The following is a 24,359-nucleotide window of genomic DNA, read 5'->3' as shown; positions in this document are numbered from 1 at the left end:
CCTGTGCATATTTATACCTTATTCTCTCTCTCTCTCTCTCTTTTTTTTTAACCAATTTAAAATGCCATTATTTTCATATATAAAGTTTTTTATATAAATGTGAATTTCTTTTCTCCCATTTGGGCCATCTGTCTCATCAGGTCAGTGCTCTGTATCTTGGTTATTATAATTGTAATATAAATAAAATAGTAATATCCTATTGTAACTCCCCTTTTAAGAAAAATGTTTGGGTAGTCATAAGCATTTGTTCTTTAAGATGAACTTTGGAATAATTTTGTCAAGTTGCAAAAATTTACTGGATCTTCCATGGAATTGACATAAAAGTTATTGAGTATATGTACATCTATGCATAAATACATGTATGTCTATATATCTACAGGCATAACACATATATGAAATTCATTTCTGTTTTTGTCATTATTGGTAGAATCTTCTCCCCTAGACTATTTCTAGTTGACTTTTGCTGGTGCACATAAAACTGGGTATTTTATTTTTGCATTCTAATCTTGCGACCAGCTACCTTATTTAATGCCTATTATTTCTGGTAGATTTTCTATCAGTTTCTTTTTTATTCTTTTGACCATTTCATGCATACTTGGAAAGAATGGAACACTGTGTAAACGGATGTGCAGTTTTTCTGATAAACTGAAAAATGGAAGAAGCAGGGAGTTCTTATCGTAGGACGTGGCAAGAATTGGACAGCTCTCTGTCCTGGACAAGGTTACAGGAAGGCAAGGTGGATCACAGGTCCATACCCATTCTGTACGATTTCACTGTGTGTGATGCCATGTTTAATAGCTGTAAAAAGAAGTGTTGGGCATGTTGGAAGAGAACTTGCATTGGCAATATTCAGCACACTATAGTATTCATCATTAGCTTAAATTACGCATCAAAGCATTTCAGTTACGTGTAATTGTGTTCAAGAGGTATGAAAAGGTGTGCCATTTTTATTTGGATTCAGTTTACCTGGTGTTTAAAAATCTTTTTTTTTTTTTTAACGATATATGGGGGTAAAACCATGTATGTGAGAATACTTGTATATTCTTGCAGAATCACTGGTATATACTTGCAGAAATATTGGCAGCCACAGCTTGGAACATGTTAGCCACTTCATATGGTCTGACTTCAAAGCCGAGGAGGAAAAATTAATTTTTATTTAATTAAAGATCTCTGTTGATGCCATCTCCTTAGAAGGGAACTCTTAATTGGCTACTCTCATTGGCCGATCCAGCCAGCTTGGGCGGTGGTCATCAGCTTTTACATCTCAAGTTCATTCCTCCTTTCTCTCCTAGCTTCTTTGTCTGCTTCCGTGTCTATTAACTTGCAGTCCTGCCCGTGGTGGTCCCTGTTATATTAGGTTAGCATTATATGGTGCTTGGGCCCATCACCTAAGAGATGCAAGAGCGCCTCCACATTAAAATTTTGGCCGCAACCTCTTATGTGACTTAGAAACTCATTAAATTCCTGTTGTGACCCTCAAAGAGGTTTACACCCCTACATCCTGCTTCTGCTAGGAGTTTTCTCCACCTGCAGCTCCCCTCCTATGAAATATGCCCACATTCCCAGCCCTCGCCTGGCAGGCTGTCTTTGTTTGACTTAACACAAAGCTTCTATTCAATCTGTAATTACTTTTACCCACTTAACATATCATTTCTACTCTTTTAAATTCCAACCTCTTCATGCCTCCAATCTTTCAGCGCAGCTTAAAAGTCTTATTGTATTGTTTACATTCAAAGGATTATATATTTTCTAGCTGAAACACTTTCAGTATAAAAATTATTTTAGGTGGGATGATTAATTTTTTCCTAAACCCTGAGAAAAGTGGCTATTGAAAAACCATTTGACTTTTAAGCCTATTGTTTTCAAAAAAGGAAAGCAACATAAGGACAGAGGATAATTATAAGGTTACAAACTTACGCTTGTATGAATGTGCTGAGTTTAAATTCTATGTCTCTCTTCATTACAAGTTATAGTAATTATTTGATGAATTAAAAATATGTATATATATAAAAGGAGAAAGGAGAAGCTTCTAGTGTAAAGAGGGAACAGGCAGGGTGCTTCATTGTACAATGCTGTTATGCTTGAACCCCCATGAAGGTGCTCATCTCCATAGTGACCAGCGTTTGTTATTAAATGAATGAATGAGACCTGGTGGAGAGGGCAGCAGGAGACTTCTTGGGTGAATCTGTCAGGAGCCACTGGGCATGATCAGCGCTTGCAACATTGAGAAGCTAAGCCCTGTCAAACAGAAGACAATCAGACGAGTGAATATACATTATAGAACTAGACATTAGTGGCTGTCTTGTTTTTCTACACACAGTTTTTTACTCTTTGTTCATATAAATGTTGACTTCTGTGCCAATCCCAGTTTTGAACACACATGGAAGTAACTTCTGGGTGTTACTACTGAGGACTGAATTAAAATACTTGTGCTATCGCACTCTTAAGAATGAAGCCCTCGCGTGACAAGAAGCATGGCTGGTAGAGACCTGACAAGTCCAGGGTGCTGTGGTGAATGTGGATTTGTAGCTTCCTGACTTCCACATCTCTGATTGCCGACTCTCTCCTGATGTTACGAACCCAAGCGCACTCCCCAAGGTTGCCCTAAAATGGTGGCCATATAAACGTAATCACAGAGGCCAAAAGCGACTGGAGAAGGAGACGTACTCACAGATTCCTTGCTTAGTAGCATCTCAGCTTCAGGATAATTTTCATTTCATAGACTAGCCAGACTTTCCCTATAGAACTTGATGTACATACCTAAAATTTGACTTTGAGGTAGGGTAACCATATGTCCCAGAACTTCTTGGTTTACATCTGTTGTCCTGGCATAATTATTAATGAGCCAAAATGGCCAGATTTGGATGACAAATTATATGACCACTCAGTTGGTAAGCCTTGGTGCTTGCTACTATTATTCTCAACTTTTCCTTGGATCTACTGATGCCCTGTTGGCCCCTAGGTCCTTTTAGAAGAGCTCATTCTGCTCCCAGTAACCCACACAATTTTTTAGTCAGGGGTATGAACTGTGAGGATTCAACAAATTTCAGTGTCTTTCAGTTTCAGGGAACGTGGATTTCAGATGTGCGCTTCTGGAGACTGATAGTTTGACCTTTTTTATAAGGAAGTAAATGACTTTGAACTCATGTAGACCAGATAGTGTCCTTGTGGTCCACCCTTTGTCTTTCCTAGCATTTCCCTCATAGGCCAAGGCCCTGACCTTTACCCAATCAAACAGTTTGGTTGATTAGCCTATTCAGCCTTTCATGACAGGGTTACCCAAAAGAAAACATACGATTCTTTCTTTAAAGTAAGAGATTCAAATTATTTTCAAAAAGAACAAAACAAAACAAAACAAAAAACCAAACTCCTCCCCCCCCCCCAAAAAAAAACAACCTAAGAGTCATCCACCCTTTTTGGTTAATAAGATTTTTAGTCATAAGGGATTCCTATTAAGTAACTTTTCCCAGTTACAAGGATGCTTGACTTCTCCATAGTGAGTCTAAGTGGAAGATGCAAACCTTTGGGAGTTTTGACCACTTGGCTCTTTGTGGGCTTATTTTCGTGAGACACATAAATTTCAAACTTGAGGACTCCAACAAATTATTTATGTATATACATATATATAAGTATACATATATTTATTTATATAGGAAAAAATCTCCCCAAAGCATATTTCTCTCTTTGTTTGAATTTCCAATGCTTAGATCTTGTAGTGGCTTTCTTTGTATATCTGCTGATGATTCTGAAATTCTTTGACTATTAAATTTCTGAGTTCTTCTTTGTGATAAAGCTCGGAGTTAGGGTAGTTAAAACCACGTCTCTGTAATAAAGATGAAATCTGAGATTTAACACTATAGAATTTTATCTCTTACCCACCTTATGGTCCAATACAAGTTGAGTGTTTTCCTGAGAAGCTCTTCTCCAGATCATGATGTAGGAACCTAGGCTGCACCCATCTTGTAGCCATGCCATCTGGGGCACGGGGCTCCCAGAGTTGCCATGGAAGAGAGAGCTTGGGTAATCATGCATGGAGTATAATGTCCACACCACTTCCCACCATATCTTATAAGCCAAAGTTCAATCTCTTGGCCTTAACCTCACTGCTGGAGAAGCTTTGAAATGTAGTCTTACCATGCTAAGAAGGGGAGAATGAAGTGGGAGATGGTGGCTGCATGGCATCGTTCTAGCACAGCTCCTTTCCTTGATTTGATTCTTGGCTCCCTTGCCATGGTTTAATAGTCTTACCATTACCATTCTCTTGCTCTTAGAGTTCAGGATCTTCAAGGTGTTTACCATTGTTCTTCATATTTGAGTAAAATCACATTTAGTCTGATTCTAGAATTCATGTTCTTTTTACTGTACCTCAGTGGTACAGATTCACCATCAAGTGCAGGGTGAGGGGAGTTTAAGAGAATTTCCTTACTCCAGTTCTTCCCCTCTCTTCCACCTTGCTTTGAATTTCCATCCTACGTTATTCCTTTACTTCCAAGAATCACCCCTTTCACCAGATAACTAGGATGAGAAGCATTGTAGTAGCCCTGTAATAGCTTTTTGGTACCTAAATGATTGGAAAAAGGATGTTTATTTCAGAATTTAGGGTGTTCCAAAACTCCCTTTAATCAGTTTCTAGAGGTGGTCAAGCACCCAGTTGGCTGATCGACAAAGCAACTTGATCATTTATGCTTGGGACCACAATTGCCAGATAGATCAGCATTTGCAACAGGAAGTTCTTCTGGGGCAACTAGTAGAAACAGGTGGGGGAAGGCCTTGAAGAGCATCTGCAAGCAGAGACTGCCGGACAACCCATCCTTAGGCATCCAGAGATGGAGATTACTTACTCCTTCCCCTCTGGGTGGGGCCAGAGACACACCACTTGCATAATTAACTACTTCTTCTTTCCACTGTTACTTGTCTGTCACTGAAAGATCTCATTTCATGATTCTTTAAGACTATTATAGTTAATTAGGTTACATTTTGTTATTAATTCACTTTCAGGGAGATTACAAAGAATACTTTAGGGTGAGATGACTAATCTCATACATGTGTGCTGATTTGGCTTAGTTTCAGTTTCAGAAAGTTGTGTCCTTCATCCCAGCACACAGTAGATGTTAGTAGATGTTTGTGCACTTGATGGGTGTTTATTAAGTGCTTACTTTGTGCTAGGGGTTATGCCAGGTTTTGGGATGCTGTGGTGAGTGACAGCAACAGTGTTAAGGGAGGGAGTGCCATGGTCAGACTGGAGGAAAGGCTGGAGCAAATGGGGGAGATGGTGGGTTTTTTTGTTTCGTTTTGTTTTAAAGATTTTATTTATTTGACAGACAGAGATCACAAGTAGGCAGACGGGCAGGCGGGGGGTGGAGGAGCGGGCTCCCCACGGAGCAGAGAGCCCGATGCGGGGCTCCATCCCAGGACCCTGGGATCACGACCTGAGCCGAAGGCAGAGGCTTTAACCCACTGAGCCACCCAGGCGCCCGAGGCGGTGGTTTTTTATAGGAGGTGGAGAGTGGAATGGTGAGGTGACAGGAGCATACAGTGTTATGTCCAGCTCAGTGTCTGTCACACATGCCTGGAAAAGTCGCTGTTTTTCTTCTTAAAGACATCTTCAAATGCAGCGTGTGTTAGAAATAGCCATGTCCATGGTTGGGGGTTGGTGAAGGGAAGCCCTTTAAAAGGCGTAAATAGGATAATTAAAGTGACCTTTATCAGATTTGGCAATTAATGATTAGAAAGCTATTATATGCCCTTGTTATCACACACAAATAAATTTGTTTTCAACTCTTAGACATACTCCAGTGATTGTGTGGTTGAGAATTTTGAAAATAATGAATTACCTGTAGAGAGAGGTAATTAGAAGGTAGTTAGTGAAACCTCTCTCTGCCTTGGTGTTGTGGAAGTGTTCCTCAGAGAAATATTACCATCAACAGCCCTGTTTATGTCTATTCACAGTGCTAGTTGCTGACTTAATTAACTAGGAAAAAAGAGACGTTTCTGTACACTGTCAGGTATTTTCAAGTATATAGAGTTAAGAATTGTTGTTACTTGGACTATTACTTAGATTTTTTTTTTTTTAAGATTTTATTTATTTGACAGTTAGAGATCACAAGTAGGCAGAGAGGCAGGCAGAGAGAGGGAGAGGAGGAAACAGGCTCCCCGCTGAGCAGAGAGTCTGATGTGGGACTCGATCCCAGGACCCTGGGAACATGACCTGAGCTGAAGGCGGAGGCTTTAACCCACTGAGCCACCCAGGCGCCCCTATTACTTAGATTTTTAAAACGAGTAGATGCACCACAATTTAATTTCAGATGTAGAAACATCAGTAGACACATATTTGATTAGTAATTTCCATAGAAGAAGTTGTCCAAGGTACCAGCATCTGCCTTACTTGTGTCAAGCTTGACGTTCCAGCTGCTGCGGGAGACCATGCTGGGGGTGCGCATGCGTCTCCCCCTCTGCTGACTGGCTCCAAGCCGCCTCCAGCCTTCCTCACTGGAGCACGTTAGACCTGCATCAGATGCAGCTCTCAAAATGATGAGTTCTTCCATACTTCTGTTAAAGCAGCAGCGTCAAGATTTCCTAACAAGAAAACCTACACTTAGGCAGAACTAGAGAAACTAGAACGTCAGAGCAGGAAGGGAGCCAGGGAGTCATCTTCTCCAGCCCCTCCTTTTGCAGAAGAGAACGTGGAGGCCTAAATTTAGGGCACACATCTGGCTCATACATAGTAGAGCCTACTTTTGTCCTCCTCTTACCATTAGGATGAAATGAGTTAACCTCTTTCTAGTCCCTACACAGTGCCTACGACTTAGTAAATGTTCAACACATGGAACTTACCATTTGTCATCATTATTTCTAGTGGCAGAACCCAAAGAGCAACTCAGATGCCCCAATAGTTGCCTGCTCTTTCCAAGGCTCATAGGTTGCATTCTCCACACTGTATAGGGAGAAATGTGTTTGGAGAAATTGAATTAAAATGAAAGCAGTGGCAGCCTCATTCTCACTGCTGAGCACGGACTTAGTGCCGAGTTCTGGGCTATGCCTGGCATGTGCTTTCATGTAGCCTCTAACGTCCCATGAGATTCATGTTCTCTGTCGCCTTTGTTTGACTCAAGTAAAGGCCGAGTTTGGTAACTGGCCTATGATCACAGCACTAAGGAGGGCCTGGGCTAGGCTTTCATTCTGACTTTGTCTGATTTCAAAGTCTTTATTGTTGACTGTTATTTTATTCCAGGGGTTGGCAAACTGTGGCCCACAGGCCAAACCGAGCATACCTGGTTTTGCATAGTCCTCAAGCTAAGAATGTGTTTTACATTTTTAAATGGTTGAAAAAATTGAAGAAGAAAAAAATGTCATGACACATGAAGATTAGGTGAAATTCAAATTTCAGTGTCCGTAAATGAAGTCTTAACTGGAACACAGTTCCACTCGTGTGTTTATATCACCCGTGTCTGTTTCTAGAGTTGAGAAGTCGTGGCAGAGTCCATGTAGCCCGAAAAGCCTAAAATATTTACTGTCTGGCCTTCATGCTGTTCTTTTCCTCAGTGATAATGTTTTTGAGATTCCAGTTAGTTAGAGCATAATTGTGGGATTTTTATAGGGTCTGTCTCCTCCTTTCCCTGCCTGCCTTTTCCATTGGTTCCATATTAATTAACCTATCAGTCAAATGATGCATAATGTGTATAAACAGATTTCACCCTTATAGTATCCATATTTTGTCTTTTTCTCAGAGAGTGATGATTTGTTTAACAGGCATGATTTGTTATTGGAGGACGTTCAGGGCTCTTGATGAGAACCTATTTGTGCTTGCCGTGGAGGGCTGCTCTGTGGTCTACACGCCCCGGGCAGCCATCTACTGAGCTGATTATTTTTAAAACCTCTAAGTGTCTTGGATGCCAAAATCACTCTATTTTCTTTCCCCTGTAGTGGTTTGCTGTCTTCTGATTATGTGGAGATCCACTACGAAAATGGGAAGCCACAGCACTCCAAGGTACAGTTAAGAACATCTGGAAATCCTGTAGCATAAACATACTTGCTCATAGAATTCTTCATTGCACACTACTTTGTTTTGATGTCTCTCTCAATAAAATTAACTGTTCTCTTGTACTATGGTCCTGTTTTAAATTTAAAATAAGTTTAGGAGAAACTTAATAAAACTTATAAATGTTCAGGATAGCTTTAGAGAGTCTGTATATTCGGGTCAATGAAGAAATGTTTATTGTTTTGGTTATACATATAGTATCTTCTGTAAATGAAAGGTATAAAGAGCTTTACAGCTCCATAGCAATGCCTTCAAGTAGGAGATCACCAGCTCATGGTCATAGAGTCTGAATGATGAGACTAGAATGGCTGTTTAGTCCGAGAGACTTTGGTGTCCGAGAAGGACAGAGGACAGGTGGGGGAAGGGAGATTCAGGAACATTGTTCTTAATCTTCACCGGAGTTCTGGGGGATGGATATTATTATTTGTGTTATGCAAAGGAAGGAAGACACTGAGGCAGAGAGAGAGGGCCAATAAACTTGCTTAAGCCCTCCGTGCATTGTCATAGAAAGCTAATTGGGTACTTGATTTCCTTCCATGGAGATTAACTATTCTCTTAACTGAGTGTCAATTAGGAGCCAGTGGGTTTAGATGCAAATAAGATTATTTGCATGTAAGGAAGACAGTGAACTCTGCCTGTCAGGATGAAAATCCTTGGGATGGCTACATTCAGAGAGTCTGATTTGTAGGAAGTCCACAGAGTGCCACTGAGCCTAAGCAGTGTCCACGGAACAAACACCACGGGCACAGGAGAGGAAACAGAGACACAAAATCTAATGGGAAACGTTGCTTTTTTTTTTCCTATGTTGCTAATGAGTATGGGCACAGAAGTGGGCCTTTCATGCGTGGGCTTGCTGGGTTGTGTAGCACAGAGAACTAGGATTTTTCAGGGGGATAGCTTCTTGCCAAATTTTTATGGGTGGCCTTCATGGTAAATACTGCCCAGGGCGTTATGGGATTTCTCAGGATTTGTAACTGTCCAGTAAACAGTGGGCACATTTGTAATGCGGTGCGTGTTTTAAACCTTGGAACTGTATGCCACAGGTTAAGAACTTCAATATCATCCCTACTCTTCTATCGGTTGTTGCCTCAGGCTAGGTCTTGGGGGTTGTTGAAGCTCCCTAAAAGTGAATGCTGCGGAAAATGAGCAGAAATGCGAAATCAGGCATGGGGAACGGTGCTTTCTGGCATTTGCACAAACCAAAGCTTCAGTCAGCCGCGCCAGTGCCCTGAGCACTGACTGCAGAGGCTGAATCATGAGTCTCGAGGAGGGACGATGGCATGAGGATTTGACAGACTCAGCAAAGGAGTCACCTTCGCGGGCCTCAGTAACCTGAGTCAAACTTCTCACTAACAAGTTCAGTCAGTTTTTTTTCTTTTTAGAAGCAGAATAGCTAATTGGCCTCCAGAGGTCATTTGAGGTCCCAGAAGGAAGCCTTATAAATAAGGCCCATCAAAGCTCGTGTCAGTTACAACTACGATTTAAAACAAAAGGTATTTCAGCTGTGGCAAAGGAAGTGTTCATTGTAGTTTCTTCTTGTGTTCATTGTTTTTCCCTTCTTTATGCCTCATTTGCTCCAAACAGGCCATATACCCAAACTTACTGCTTCATATATAATGAATTCATGGTAACAGTCTGTTTCGTATGTGTCTGTGTTTGTATATACACGCCCCAAAACCAAGATGACATGCTGCACGTTATGTTGAAGCAGAAATTTTTTAACCTAGTAACATTATGAACATTTTAAAATGTCTTAAATAATCTGCTGAGCTTTTATTTCTAAAAATGCATAATAGCCTTTCCTATTCATTTGCTATAATTTATTTTAAAATCCCATAGTAATAGACATTAGATTGCTTCCAGTCTTTTACTATACAAATAATTTGTAAGGAAAGGCCTTCCTGATACATTTTTTAAAAAGATTTAATTAATGAATAATGAATGAATTAATTAATTAATTTGAGAGCAAGGGGGCGGGGAGATTGGGGAGGGGCAGAAGGAGTTGGAGAGAGAGAATCTGAAACAGACTCCACAGAGCTCATGTGGGATTCGATTTCATGACCCTGAGATCGTGGCCTGAGCCGAAACCAAACGTGGGAAACCCAACCGCCTGAGCCACCCGGGTGCCCCTCCTGATGCATTTTGAACACATCTTTAATAATCGCTGAAGGATTAATTCTGAGAAGGGGATTTTTCTGAGTCAAAGAATTGGTACTTTAAAGGGTTTGCTACATATTGGTCGTTTTTCTTTCTGGAAGTTTGTTTGGATCCACCCTCTTCTACCATTACACACATATTTTTAAAAACTTTGTTTTTTGAACTTCAGATTGCCTTCCACGTTAGCAAAATCTTTGTACAGAGTACCAGTGAAGGAAAGTAACGTGTAAGGATGCTTAGGTTAATTAAACCTGCTCAACCCAGTGTGCAGCCTGTCTTCCAGAGATTCCACACTGCTTAGACGAAAAGACGTGCACACACGCTGTGTTATTCATTAGGGAGGAAAGGAATTACTCCAAGCCTCTTTGGCTTTAACTTTAAGTGCAGATATTTAAAGTATCCCGAGAATCCGTTTCAAACAGAATGATGAGTCCACACTCTGAAGAAGCTTGTCAAGGTTTTCCCTCTTTACCACCACCAAGCCCCTATCTAGTTGCCAAGTCTTCCCAAGAGAGGCCGGTGTCTTAGGCTTTTATTTTTATTGGCTGAAAGTGGGTTAAAAGGACTTCTTTCCTTGTGAAGCAAAGAATAGGAACTGGAGAGGTCAATGAATTAAGTAATCAATATAGGACAGGGGCCAGGTATCAGTGAATGAGTATGGAAGGACTTTTGTTCTGCCTTCTGCAGAGCAGTTGCTTCTGTTAGAGTTCCAGCACGGTGCTCTGCACACAGCATGCGATGAAACAACTTTGGTGACTTGTTGATTGACTTTGTTGATGAACCTATTAAAAATGAGTTAATTTTTGGTATTTTAGTTCTTGTGTAAATGAACTAGGTATCAATGGGACGGTGTAAAAATCCTTTTCAACTTAAACCCTTTCTATTAAGTTCCTTTGAGATGAACCAATAACTTGGAGTGCTTACTAGTACTTTGGTTTCAGTTCTGCTTATGAAAAGAAGTCTCAGCTGGCCAGCAGGGGGAAACTGAACAGGTAGATGCTATGCTCCCATCCCCACTTCCCTCTACTTTATTCCTCTTTATCATTATTGGGCAGGGAAAATGCCCTTTCCTGCCTCTGTTGACTCACCTTGGCTTCTTCCTGTCCCCTTGCTCACTCCCGCTCCGGGAAGGAAGAGCCACTTAACTGATGGGAAGGAGTTGGGTATGTTTGTGTTGTTTTTCTTATACCCTTCTTTTATGGGATCCACCTCCTACAGGAAGAGCACGTTCTCTGTACTCTTCTGTAATCTAAGTTGCACAGGGGCAGCCTGGTGTGTGTGTGTGTGTGTGTGTATGTGTAGGTGTGTTGTTGGGGGTGGTTCTCGTTCCATGTTGTCTTTCCTCAGGTGGGTCAATCTAGCCAACACAGCGTGCGGCATTAGCAGGCCTGCAGGATTCTCAGCTGATCCTCTCCTTTGGTATAGTACTAGCAGAAATGAAGGTGATGCTTTAATCTGTTTCAGTCCTGGGTCACTCTCTCATTTGGTTTTAAACTTGTGTGGCTACCTCCTCACATGCTCCAGGATGCCTGTAATCTGAACGATGGACAATAATAAGTGCTAGTGAGGATGTGGAGAACTAGAACCCTCACAGACTTCTGGTAGGAATGTAAAATGGCGGAACTGCTTGGAAAATGCTTTGGTAGTTCCTCAAAAAGTTAAGCATACAGTTACCTTATGACCCAGGTGTTCTGCTCCTGGGCAGGTATCCAACATATGTTTAAGCAAAAACTTGTACATACATGTTCATAGCAGCATTATTCGTAATTATTCAAAAAAGTGGAAACAATCCAAATGGCCATCAATTGATGAATAAATAAGATGTGATATATCCACACAAGGGAATATTATTCAGTCATACCAAGTAAGGAAGTACATGATACAACATGGATAAACCTTGTAAACATTATGCCAAGTCAGAGAAACCAGTCACAAAGGACCATATATTGTATGATTCCATTTGTTGAAAATGTCCAGAATAGGCAAATCCATGAAGACCAAAAGCAGGGTACAGTTTCCAGGGCTGCGGGTGAGGAGGAGTGGGAAATGACTGCTCATGGGTGCAGAATTTCCTTTTGAGGTGATGAAAGTATTCCGGAATTAGTGGTGATGGTAGCACACCTCTGTGAGTGGACTAAAAACCACTGCATTGTACTCTCGACAAGGGTGAATTTTATGGCTTGTCACTTTTATCCTAAAGGAAAAATAAACCCACAGGTGGGTTTATTTACCCATCTTTTCAACAAACATGAATCCTTTGCTCCTTTCAGATTGGTCTTGTCACTCAGGCTCATGAATAAGTCATTAGTATTCATTAAACAGATAACTGATTCAGCTTACTGTGATCTAGTCCCTGTTCGGGGTACTGGGTGTACATCAGTGAACCAAGCAGAAAAAAATAACCGACCTTGATTATTTGCTTTATCACTGTAATCACATCACTCTCCTAGAAGTTTCTGTACTTTTTTTTTTTTTTTTAATTGAATCATCACCATGGCTCAGTTGAAGCTCACTCCTTCCGTGAAGTGTTCTTGGCAGGGTTGCTACTGGAGGAAATGGGCCTCTGTGGGTATGACTCCTGGCTGGGAAATTAAAAAAAAAAAAAAAAAAATCAAGAGAGCAGACAACACTGGCTCCTCACAAAGCTATTTTAAGTTTAAATAGGATAATTTTGTATGAACTATTAAAGATTTATATAGTATTGGTACAGCTAAACTGTTCTAATACTTGAACATTTTTTTCCTATTAAGTCTAATGAAGGTAAATAATTAAACTGGTGTTGGGGGTCTCAAATTCCCTGATTGTCTGATATATTTTTTTCATTTCCTTATGCTGCAGTATTCAAATTCACGTATATGTGTCTGGTTAAAGAGATCTTTTTCTCTTTTGCTATCAGCCTACTAATGTAGTAAACAGATTAATAGAACCTGATGATTGAAAAGTTTGAATTTAAAGATATGCATGTAGAATAATCATTTGAATATAGTGTTCTATTTTATTATTACATTCAGGAGCTGTAATATCAAAATATATATACACATTTATGAGCTAAGGCCTGTGTAGTTTCTTTTCAAATGTTTATCCAGATGTTCAGGAGTCTATGAGACTTTTTTAAAAAATTATTTATCTATTTATTTGAGAGAGAGAGCGAGCTAGAGTGGGGAAGGGGTAGAGGGAGAGAGAGTCTTATGAGATGCCATGCTGAACATGGAGCCCACTGCAGAGCTCGATCTCACAACTCTGAGATCATGACCCTGAGATCATGACCTGAGTGGAAACCAGGAGTTGGATGCTTAACCATCTGTGCTACTCAGCACCCCAGGAGTTTATGGGGGTTCTTAAAGGATGAAGATAATAAGAAGTGGCTCGCTGAACTTCATTGAAGAGCAGATGAGATAATTAAACAGACACAAAGGTGGGGCAGTTTTAAAATAAATAAAATTGAAATAGTAGTTTCTATTTTCCAACAGGTTGTATTGAAATTGAGTAGAAAGAATCAAACTGTTTCTGTCAATCGATCAATGATACCGGGAACCAAATCTGTTTTCCTCTTTAGGTCGTTGGCACTGGACTCAGAGAGGGGTATTCCCAAGCCGCTTCTGATCAGGAAGTGTTTGCAAAGATATACATTCAGTCAGGGTCCCATCATTTGCAGGAGTGGCCTGGTGGTTTCCAATAGGGTTCTGAGCTCGGCAACCTCATGGAACAGGGTTACCATTATTTGAACATCATCTGGCTTGTGGAGAGTTCGGATGTGGGGAAGTGGTAGGATTATGAGGTAGATTACTAGGATTTTTAAGTTCCTGTAACTAGCCAAAAACTTCCACTTATTGGATACTCCATTTTGTTGCATTTTAAGTAACTCACTGACAGTTACGAATCCCAAAACACTGATGCCTGTGTGGACACGTATTGACTCGTGTCATGTGCTGAATGAGCCCCTTTTGTTCTTCTGCCTGCCACTTGCCTAGTCACAGATCTGTGATGCACTCCTTGATTGCAAAGTGACTGGCCAGAGCTCCCGAACTGTCTGTGGTCTTCCCTGTTGGGGAAAGAAACTAACTGGGAAGACCGAAAATGTGTCATTCAGTTTGGCTTTTTGCTGTCCTTATCAGAGCCTTTTCGCACTTTGTCACTCTTTCCTTCTCTGTACATGGAGGTAGTAGTTACTATGAGACAGTGACTGAGTGTTCCAGATGATTAGATCCTTAGGTGAAAGGCACCCCCGGAGCTGACTGTCCAGCGTCACTGCTCACAGCGCCCTCTGGGAGTGGCCTCTCTGCACTGGTCCTCTCCCATTATCCCTGTTACCCAAGAGGGAATGCCTTTTTTCTTTCTTTCTCCTTCTTTTTTTTTTAATGTATTACTTGCTGGACTTTTATTTAGCATACCCATAGCTTAAGTTGTTTTTTATTTCCTATACCTTTTTTATTAACATCTTTTATTTTTTTCACATCCCAAGATTCATTGTTTATACACCACACCCAGTACTCCATGCAATATGTGCCCTCCTTAATACCCACCACCAGGCTTACCCATCCCCCCACCATCTTCCCCTCCATAACCCTTTTCAACTAGGATTTTTTGAATACAAAATACTTTGAGAGTTTATTTTGCGGTAGTATTTATAAAATGCTGCATACATCTGGAGAATTACCAAATAGTATTTTTATGGTCATGCTTTCTTAATAACTTGTTATAAATTTAGTATAAGAAACTCAGAAAATCCTCTAATACTACAAGATACTAAAACTAAATTAGAGCCTGCTGAATTCCTCAGAGTGCTTAATTATAACCACATAATCCAGATAGTCAAACTTTGTTATGATAATAGATATCAGGGATTGCATGTTACCTCAAGTCTTATTTAAGGTTCAGAAAATACAGTGATTTACCTTCAAATATGCAGAAAATTGAAATGGTTTCTTCAGATAATATCCTACCTTAATTAAAACAGCTAACAATGACATTTATACTGAGGGAGCATCAATCTTCAGTTTCTAATGTGAATTAAAATAAAATCTAAGAAAGGATTTGGAAGTATTTTCTGGGAAAAAATATTTTTAGGAAAATCTGGAAAATATCGCTTTTTTTTTTTAGAAAGGTAAAGTAAATATGACCTTGTTTGCTATGCACTAATAATAATCACCTGACTTAAAAGAACTTCTTGGTGTGATGCAAAGTGCTAAATAACCAGTTTGATGGAATTTACAGTTACCTATGGCTGTTTTTAGAATCATGTGAAGAGTGTGGAATTTAATTGCAGAATATTGACCTGGATTTGCAAATTGCTGAGACGTGTGATACCATTTGTCCTTATAAGTTCCAGGGTTAATATGCAAATAAAACTTCTCATGTTGCATACAAGTCAATATTTTTGTAAAAAATTGCCTTTTGAAAATCAAACCCCATACAAAAGCAAACTTCCACAAAATATTAACAAAGTTATAATACCAAATTTAGACTACCACCACTGGAAATGTGAATTATCGTTTCTAAGAGGAGAAAAACTGAATTGGTTGGGGAGTGGTCTTTGATATATGGGTGGACATCCTTATCACAGTAAATAACCTCTGAGGTTATTGTAATACAATATAGTGAACAGTAATCAAAATGTCTGTAAATCATCAATGAAAAGTGACAAGTATATTCTATTTCAGAAAACAAATAAGAAACTTCTGGTTAAACAGTGTAGATTCAATGATTATATTTATCTCTATTCCTTCCCAATAACCTAGTCAAATACCAAAGAATAGAAAAAGGGTATAAACCCACAAGGACAAAGACAGAAGAAAAGACTGCAGATGAGAGGTATTCATAAAATTTTAGGAGATAGAAAGCAAATGGATGAGGAGTAACTGTCAAGTTTGAGCTTTTCCTGTTCTGCTAAGTTCCATTAGGGGAAACCCAAGAAGCAAGCCAACTGAAGATTCAGGAATTGAAGGCACAGGAAAACAGAGAGGTTGGTTCAAAGTCTACATGCAGGGCTTTTACATCCCTGATGCATTTCATACGCCATATAGCCAGGCAGCCATCCCTTTTGTAGTAGAAGAGCTCTGTTTATAGACAAAAATGGAAAGGAGGGGATTTTCAGAGAAATAAGTTTCCTAGCAATGAACTGTGTACATTTTCTTAATCAAAAGCTTTGTCTGAGTGGGCCAGCCCAGTGAATAAGCCAAGACGCACCTCAAGGCATGTCTTGAAATTTCATGAAAATGGGGATGAATAAAAAGTTTTCCTAAAAGATGGGGCGCCTGGGTGGCTCAGTGGGTTGAAGCCTCTGCTTTCGGCTCAGGTCATGATCTCGGGGTCCTGGGATCGAGCCCCACATCGGGCTCTCTGCGCAGCGGGGAGCCTGCTTCCCTTCCTCTCTCTCTCTGCCTGCCTCTGCCTACTTGTGATCTCTGTCAAATAAATAAGTAAAATCTTTTTAAAAAAATGTTTTCCTAAAAGAGAAAAATTATATTTTATAGGAAATATCTAACATCAGAATAGCTGCCATTTCTCAGCAACAACCTTAGAAGCTGTGCACAATGGTGTTGAAATGCTGAGAGAAAATAATTTCTAATCTAGAATTTTCTACCCACCAAATGGTTGATCTAGTGTGAAGATAGAAAAAGAAATTTTTATATATACAAGTTTTCACCAAATTATATTCCATGGTAGCTTTTCCAAAAAAGTACCAGAATATGTGTACCTTCAAAAAAGGGGAGGATGAGATGATGAATGGAAAAGATGTGGGGTGTAGGCTTATGTATAGAAGGGAGGCCGAAGAGTTCCCAGGATGACCCTAAACAGAACTCCTGGCTGGTGGCTCTGTGTCAGGCCCCGTGGGAGGCTGGAGGGGGACAAGAGGACTGTCTCCTGGAATAAAACAGATGTGATAAATTACCTGATATGTTTAACCAGGATGTAGCAGTATAGATATTCCATTCAGAAATACATAGGTGAACAGCAAAAGAAACAGATAAAAGAGTTAAAAATGATTGTCATGGATGTGAGGAGAAAGTAAGTGGGGTGTGTGTGTGTGTGTGTGTGTGTGTGTGTGTGTGTGTGTTTAAAGATTTATTTATTTGAGAGAGAGGGAAGGAGGGAGGGAGAGAACGAGCAAGGGTGTTCATGGGTGCGTGAGCAAAGGGAGGGGCAGAGGAAGAGGGAGACAATCCTCCGACAGACTCCCAGGTGTTTGGGAGCCCGTTGCGGGGATCTCACGACCCTGAGATCATGACCTGAGTAGAAAATACAAGTAGGACACTTAGCGGACTGAGCCACACAGGCACCCTTGTGTTTTTAAAATAGGCCTTACAGTTGCTACTTGACTTCGAAAATTAAGTTCATGTAATACTTCTAAGAAATTTTTAAAATGAATTTTAAAAGGTAGGGAAGCAAACAATAAGATTTTATGTAGTTTTGTATTAAACAATTATTTTTTTAGAAAGACTTTATTAATGTGTGTGTGTGTGAGAGAGAGAGAGATAATGAGACAGAGCATGAGCAGGTGGGGAGAGAGGGGGAAGCAGGCTCCCCACTGAGCAGGGAGACCAAACCAGGACTTGATCCCAGGACCCCAGGATCATGACCTGAGCCAAAAGCAGATGTTTAGCCGCCTGAGCCACCCAGGCACCCCTATCAAACAGAGTTATTAACAATACTTCTGGGGTTTCTCCTCAGTTTGATAGAAGACCTTATTCCATAGCAGTATCTGGTAAGTGTCTACTCCCTTACATGTTTAAGAAAGGTATATAGGTTGTACCAGTTACGTTGGTGTCTTATTCTTGTTAGTAGCCTTTTCTCCTTTATTAAATTTAATAACACAGTGTCCTTGTAGAAAAGTTGAAAAATGGCCTCGTGCCCTTTGAGACTTCCTGTCAACCAGGAGGAGTTTGTAGGACCATCTTTGCAATTCTTTTTGGCTTATAGGAGCATCGGTAATAGTGAATGATGACACAGAGAGCATTGTTTATCAGCACCACCTTCTTTGTGTTGTAGGGTGGAGAGCACTGTTACTACCACGGCAGCATCAGAGGAATCAAGGACTCGAGGGCTGCTCTGTCGACCTGCAATGGACTTCAGTACGTGCGAGTCTCATGTGGGAGCGTGGACTTACTTTCGGCCGTGCACTGTTCCCATCTTTTCTTTCCCAGACGTTTGTTGTGGGGACTCTGCTGTGCCAGTCGCACATTAGGGACTAGATATGGAGTCATGAACAAGGAGGGCATAGTCTCTGCTGTCTTAACATTTAGAGTCTGCAAGAGATTCAGGGATTAAACAAATGATTACAGAGATTAATATTGAATTGCCCTTTTGGTAGGAACTGTAAAGGGGAGTGTCAGGGACTTATGGGGGTGACCAAACCTCGTCTAGGAAGATTTCCCAAAGATGCCCATACAGGTGGTATGGGCCACAGGATGACGGGAGGGCCAAAGAGAGGAGCTCATATATTGGTGTCAAGGCAGGCTCTAGAAAAACCTCTCTAAGCACCTTTGAGACCCAAATAGTAACCCTCAATGTAAAGACCTGGTTGTGGCCATGTGATGCAAAAGGATCTTGAAAATCTTATCTTCCTATATCTCTCAAAATTATATGCAACACAGAGTCATGCTGCTTAATGGAAATTCGCAGTTGGAAGCCACAAATATGCTTCTGTTTGCCTTTGCAGAATAAGATGGTTTTAGATGATGGTAATGAGCAAAGAAACCATTTTCTTATAGGTGGTACTGGATTTGTGTAACAAGAAATTTGTACTAGTTGGAGAGTGTCTTGGAATTATAACGGGACACATCGGAACTGCATGAATAGTCCTTTCCAAGTTCATCTTCTAACGTTTCCATTTTGTTTCAAAAATTAATTATAACATTTATAATTTATATGCTCGTGGTATACCCTTTAACACCTTTTGTAGCTTAGCTGTTGTCTAGGACAACACTGAGACCACAGTGGGATTCCACATAGATAGATCAATTGGGTTTTGGGCAGTATAAAGAAAATTTGTTCAGGTATAATGTTCATTTTAAAAGATGCAGTGTGAAGCTCATTTGCGGGTTCTTCCTGTTTGCCTTATTTTGTTAATTTTCTCCTCGTGCGGTTTCTTGTCTCGTAGTGGTATGTTTGAAGATGATACCTTTGTATATATGATAGAACCGCTGGAGTTGATTCACGATGAGGTAAGACTGTGACCTCAGTTTCCTTATGGTGTTTCATTCTTTTAGCATCTTTGCCTTTGAGCCATAAGGAACATAATGTGGATGTCAGCGTACATTCATATGTAGTACCTTGTTTCAGGCGTAGAATGACACTGTGAATTTTGAAGTTTCAATTGCACATCCCAGGTGTGTCGAGAAGCTGGTGCTTGTGTATTGAATTTAGAAATGTGCAGGCTATGACCTGCTGCATTGGGGAACATAAGCCACCTACACGGATGGGCTCGGCAGGTGGCTCTGTCAGCATCCAAGCTCCCACTTTGGGGACGTGAAGCCCATGGTTCTTTTGATTGAAGGTGCAGTTTCAGCACACTCACACAGGGCAAGTGAAGTCACATATTACATACGGATTTATTACATACGGATTCCAGAGTCTAGGGTGGGGCTCAGTAAGCCAGAGGAAGGCAGTCCTCCTCCGTCCCAGGTCACGAGTGAGCAGGAGATAGAGAGCAGAGTAGCAAGAGCCTACTACTTGAAAGGGGGTTAGAGTGGAGGTCTCTAACTTATAGTGGGCTTAATTCTAAGTGGTTTTTTAAAAAAGATACCCTGGGAAAAACAAAGAGGGAACTTAGAGCAGGAATCCTAAACTCAAGTTCTTATCGAAATGTCCAGACCCTGGTTGTGAGCAAGGTTATCATGCTGTAAAATGCCTAGGCAGCAGCTCAGAAAAATACAAGTTGTTTTTCTCATCACACCAGGCCACACACCAGTAAGGAATGATAAGAGGCAAGAAATCTAGGTTTTTGGAAGTAAAGGCAGTTCTCTCCAGTCTACAGAGCAAAGAGGACATCGTGTTTTGTACCGACCCACTTCTTTTCCTTTAAACTAGCTTTTATTCTCACTTCTTCTTTAGATAATTATATGACTTTAAGCATATACTTAACTTTTATGGGAATCTTCAGTGGGAAAATTTGTAGTTGAACTACGATTACATTAGATAGCATTTAGTTTTTTTTAGAGATAGGGAAGAAAATAATGTTTAGAATCGTGCAGAGGCCAGCAACCTAGATAAGAAACCGTAAGGGCATTATGCTAAATGAAGAAAGGCAGACAATGGAAGACAGATGCTGTACAATCTTGCCTATACGTGGAATCTAAAAGTACTGAACTCAGAGACAGAGAACAGATTAGTGGTTACCAGAAGCCAGTGGGGGGAATTCATGAAGGTGGTCAAAAGGTACAAACTTTCAGGTATAACATAAATGAATTCTGGGATGTAATGTACAACTTTGTGATCTTAGTATCTTTGTATATTTGAAAGTTGCTTAGACAGTAGATTTTTAAAAAATTAATATATGACGTATTATTTGTTTCAGGGGTACAGGTCTGTGATTCATCAGCCTTACACAATACACAGCACTCACCACAACACATACCCTTCCCAATGTCCATCATCCAACTTACAAGTCCTCATCACAAGAAAAAAGAGTAATTGTGATGTTATGGGTGTTAACTACACTTATATATTTTGCAATATATACATAGATCATTATATTGTACACCTTAAACTGATACAGTATTACATGTTATTATATCCCAATAAAATTGCACAAAAAAGGAATCATATACTCTGCTACTGTTGCTCACTAATAGAATCAAAACAAGTCTGAAATTTGATTTGTATTCACTAGGTATTGTAATGAGGGCTTACTGCATGCTGGGCACTATTTTAGGTGCTAGGGATAAAGTGGTGAATAAGATAGACATAGAGCCTGAGCTTTATGGAGCTTATAGTCTACAAAGGTAGATGGGAAAAAAACAGGATGAGTAAGTAATTACATACTGTTTGTTAGCTAGCATGCTAAGGAGAAAAAAAATGAAGCCAAGGAGGAAGAATTACAAGGAAGGGCAAAATGAGATGGTACTTTTGAAGGAGGAATTTCAAGAAATTAGGGAACTGGAAGAGCCTTCTAGGAGAAGAGCAAATGCAAAGGCCCTGAGGTAGGAGTGTGTGTTATAGGAACTTTGAGGACTCCAGCTAGGTTGGACAGTAGTAGATAAAGGGGAGAGTTGTAGGAGATGAAGGCTCTGAGAGGTAGCAATAGGGAAGACATATCAGTGAGAAGATCTGCTAATGGGAAAATAGTATTTTGACAGTGATCAAGTCAGAATATTGCAATCATTTGATGGGGTGCAGAAAACTTTTAAAGAGTCTTTTATCTTTTTTCACTTATAGATAAATTTTGACCTGGGTACGAGCCGTTTAGACTATTGATCATCACAGTTGAACACACTTTTTTTTCCCCCCTGTGGCAGTGTGTATGTGTGTATGCACACACACAGACACACACACACACGGTGTAAGTTTCAAATTTGAAACAGAGGTGTGATTAAATTTTAATGTTTAATGTTTGCTTAAACCTGTATCATTTTTCAACCAGTAAATATGAAAATGACTGGATAACAAAGACAACCACCCCTAGATAAAGACATTTTGATTAAGTAAAATGTTTTTCCTCTACTTTAGTGATAGATAAATAACTTGTATACAGCAAGATTATTTGACCCGGTCAGCAAACAACTGACTTTGATTTCTTGTGCTGATTATGCTAAGAAAGAAAAAAAAAAAAAAACCCAAATAATGACTTCCTAAGACTCAGAGTTTTTAAATATGTAAAATATGTAAATATGTAAAGTAAGATGTTTTTTTCAATGCATCCCCAATAGGGCAGTTTTGCAGGTTTGCTGAATTAAGAAATGTGACTATGTTTAATAAACTGTTAAAGAAATTTATAAGTACAAACGGTTATGGTCATCATATTTAAAGCATCCGTTTTACATCGTTATACCCATCATCATGTTCTTCAGGGGCTGACTGTTCCGTGCCTGCTCCCTTCTTTCTTGCTTTCCTCCTCACTGCCTGCCTGTTGGTTCATGGAACAATCTGTCTTTATCTTCACCGTGGGGAGAGGAGAAGGAACAGGGCTTGAAACTTTAGTGGATTTTAAAATTGTGTTTCTAATCCAGTTTCATTGTGAGTTTCATTGCTCTGAGTATCATTTTACCTGTTATCAGAATTAAGAATTTACTGAAGTTAAATTCAGGTTTGTCGATGTTTAGTGTATTGTTACTGGTTTTATTATGCTTCACGGTAAGTCAAGTAATATGGATGGGAGATTTCTAATAAATTCATGTTCTCTCTCAAGTAGTGAATAGCAAAACTTAATTATTTTGAGTTTCGTATGTAATCTGTTAAGAACACTTTTTTTAATAACTAGTTTTCTGCTTATGAAACGAATACATCATAGGAAATTTGGAAAAGCAAAATAAGCAAATACTTAACCACATTTTAAGTTTCTGTGATCCCATCCCGGAGAGAGAACTTCTCTTCACCTTTCAGTAGACATTCTTCCAGTTTTTCAATGATATGTTCTTCTATATTTTTAAAATAAATGGAATCATTATTCTGTAATAGAATTTTAGCTCAATGGTGGATCTCTCTGAATCACAGTATTTTTATATGTAAAATAAAGATAAAATATGCATTGTATAGAGTTCTTGTGAGGATTAAATCAGGTAATGTGTAGTACATTAATGGTGTCTGGCTCATACTATATGCTCAGTAATGGAAGCTAATAGTAAATAACAATAATGGAAATAAGATGTTTCTACAAGTGTGGTTTCTAGGGCAAAGGATACGAATATTTTCAAGGTCATTGATAGACATTGCTAAATTTCTCTTTGAACTATGCTCCCAATTTATTCTAATCAGCAGAGTGTGAGAGTGCTTTTTACTTTGCAACCATAATTAACTATGGTTATCATAATTTTAAAACCTTTGCCAACTGGATGGCAAAATTGGTATATCTTTTTTTTTAATTTGCATTTTGAAGGAGTATTAAAGCATTTATCATTTTTTAATATGTTCATTGACCATTTGTGTTTCTTTCTTGTGAATTTCCTATTCATGGTTTGAAGAAAGCTAAGGTTTCATAGTAGCTAATAAAACTACGTTTTTATCTACACTGGAGCCATTGGATAGTGCTCTCTTTTTAAAGAAAAAATTAAGGTTCCAATAAGACATACTCATCACTTTTGATAGCTAAAACATTAACATATAAATGTTCCCATTTTAAGAAGGATATTGGAGAAAGTTCTAACACTCTTCTGTAGAAGCTTGATCACATCTTGCTCTTTAATGGTTCACAATTGCTTTTGTTTCAGAAAAGCGCCGGTCGACCACATATAATCCAGAAAACCTTGGCAGGACAATATTCTAAGCAAATGAAGAATCTTAGTAAGTCTGAATTAAGATGGCCATTTTATTTTATGTCGTAGGAGCCGGGCCTTGGCGGAACTCCATGCACATGCAGGAGGTGAAAGTACTCTGCAGTGAGCCATGTGGGTGGGCAGTGGTATGAACTGTGGCTGGTGTAGAATGAGGCCTGGAGAGTCCTTGCCGATGGAAATACTGAAATATGAAACCCAGGAGTAAACTCCTGTTAGGAGCCAGACAGTGTGGCTAAATTTAATGGTGTTTTGCAATGGGGCTCATCCTTAAATTTCTCTGGCAGTTTCCTGCTTTTTAGACAATTTGTATTTTCTCGTTCTTATGCTCTGGTTCTGAGGCATCTTAAGCATATTGATGTTGACAGAGCTTCTTTTGGATTGTTGGGGTATGCAGTATTGCTTCTGTACATTAATGCCAGAAGTCTTAAAAATTCATTCAAAGTCTTACGCCGTACATTATTTTAAAATCTAAAATGAATTAAGCGCAGTGAATTTTAGATATTGAGGGTCAGGTGGTATTAGGTCAAACATGCATACTCTAATGACTCTTGAATGGCTCATTACATTTTTGATGATGTTTGGAAGAAAATATTATTTGAATTATAGATTAGAATTTGTACATTACAGATAAAACTAGGTTTGTGACCATGAGAATGTGAAATGTTTAGTGATCGGAATACTTTTTTCACCTTAGTTTATTTTGATTTTGAGATGATATATGCTATCGATGTTGC

The 24,359-nt window shown here is 39.5% G+C and overlaps 1 protein-coding gene across 2 annotated transcripts in view; it reads left to right on the top strand.

The window, feature by feature from the left end:
• Positions 1–24,359, top strand: part of ADAM23 (ADAM metallopeptidase domain 23) — a gene marked incomplete at both ends in the record, with an annotated part of 169,260 nt that overhangs the window by 76,610 nt on the left and 68,291 nt on the right. For both annotated transcript variants that reach the window (XM_080797859.1, XM_080797860.1), the window contains 4 exons: positions 7,924–7,987; positions 18,185–18,267; positions 19,296–19,359; positions 23,560–23,632. In XM_080797859.1, coding sequence (XP_080653985.1) covers positions 7,924–7,987; positions 18,185–18,267; positions 19,296–19,359; positions 23,560–23,632 — 284 coding nt within the window. The remainder of the gene's footprint in view (positions 1–7,923; positions 7,988–18,184; positions 18,268–19,295; positions 19,360–23,559; positions 23,633–24,359) is intronic.

Source organism: Martes martes (genome assembly GCF_963455335.1).
Source record: "Martes martes genome assembly, chromosome: 3".
Taxonomy (NCBI): Eukaryota; Metazoa; Chordata; class Mammalia; order Carnivora; family Mustelidae; genus Martes; species Martes martes.
The sequence above is the reverse complement of the archived record's forward strand: the minus strand, read 5'-3'. Positions and strand labels throughout refer to the sequence as shown.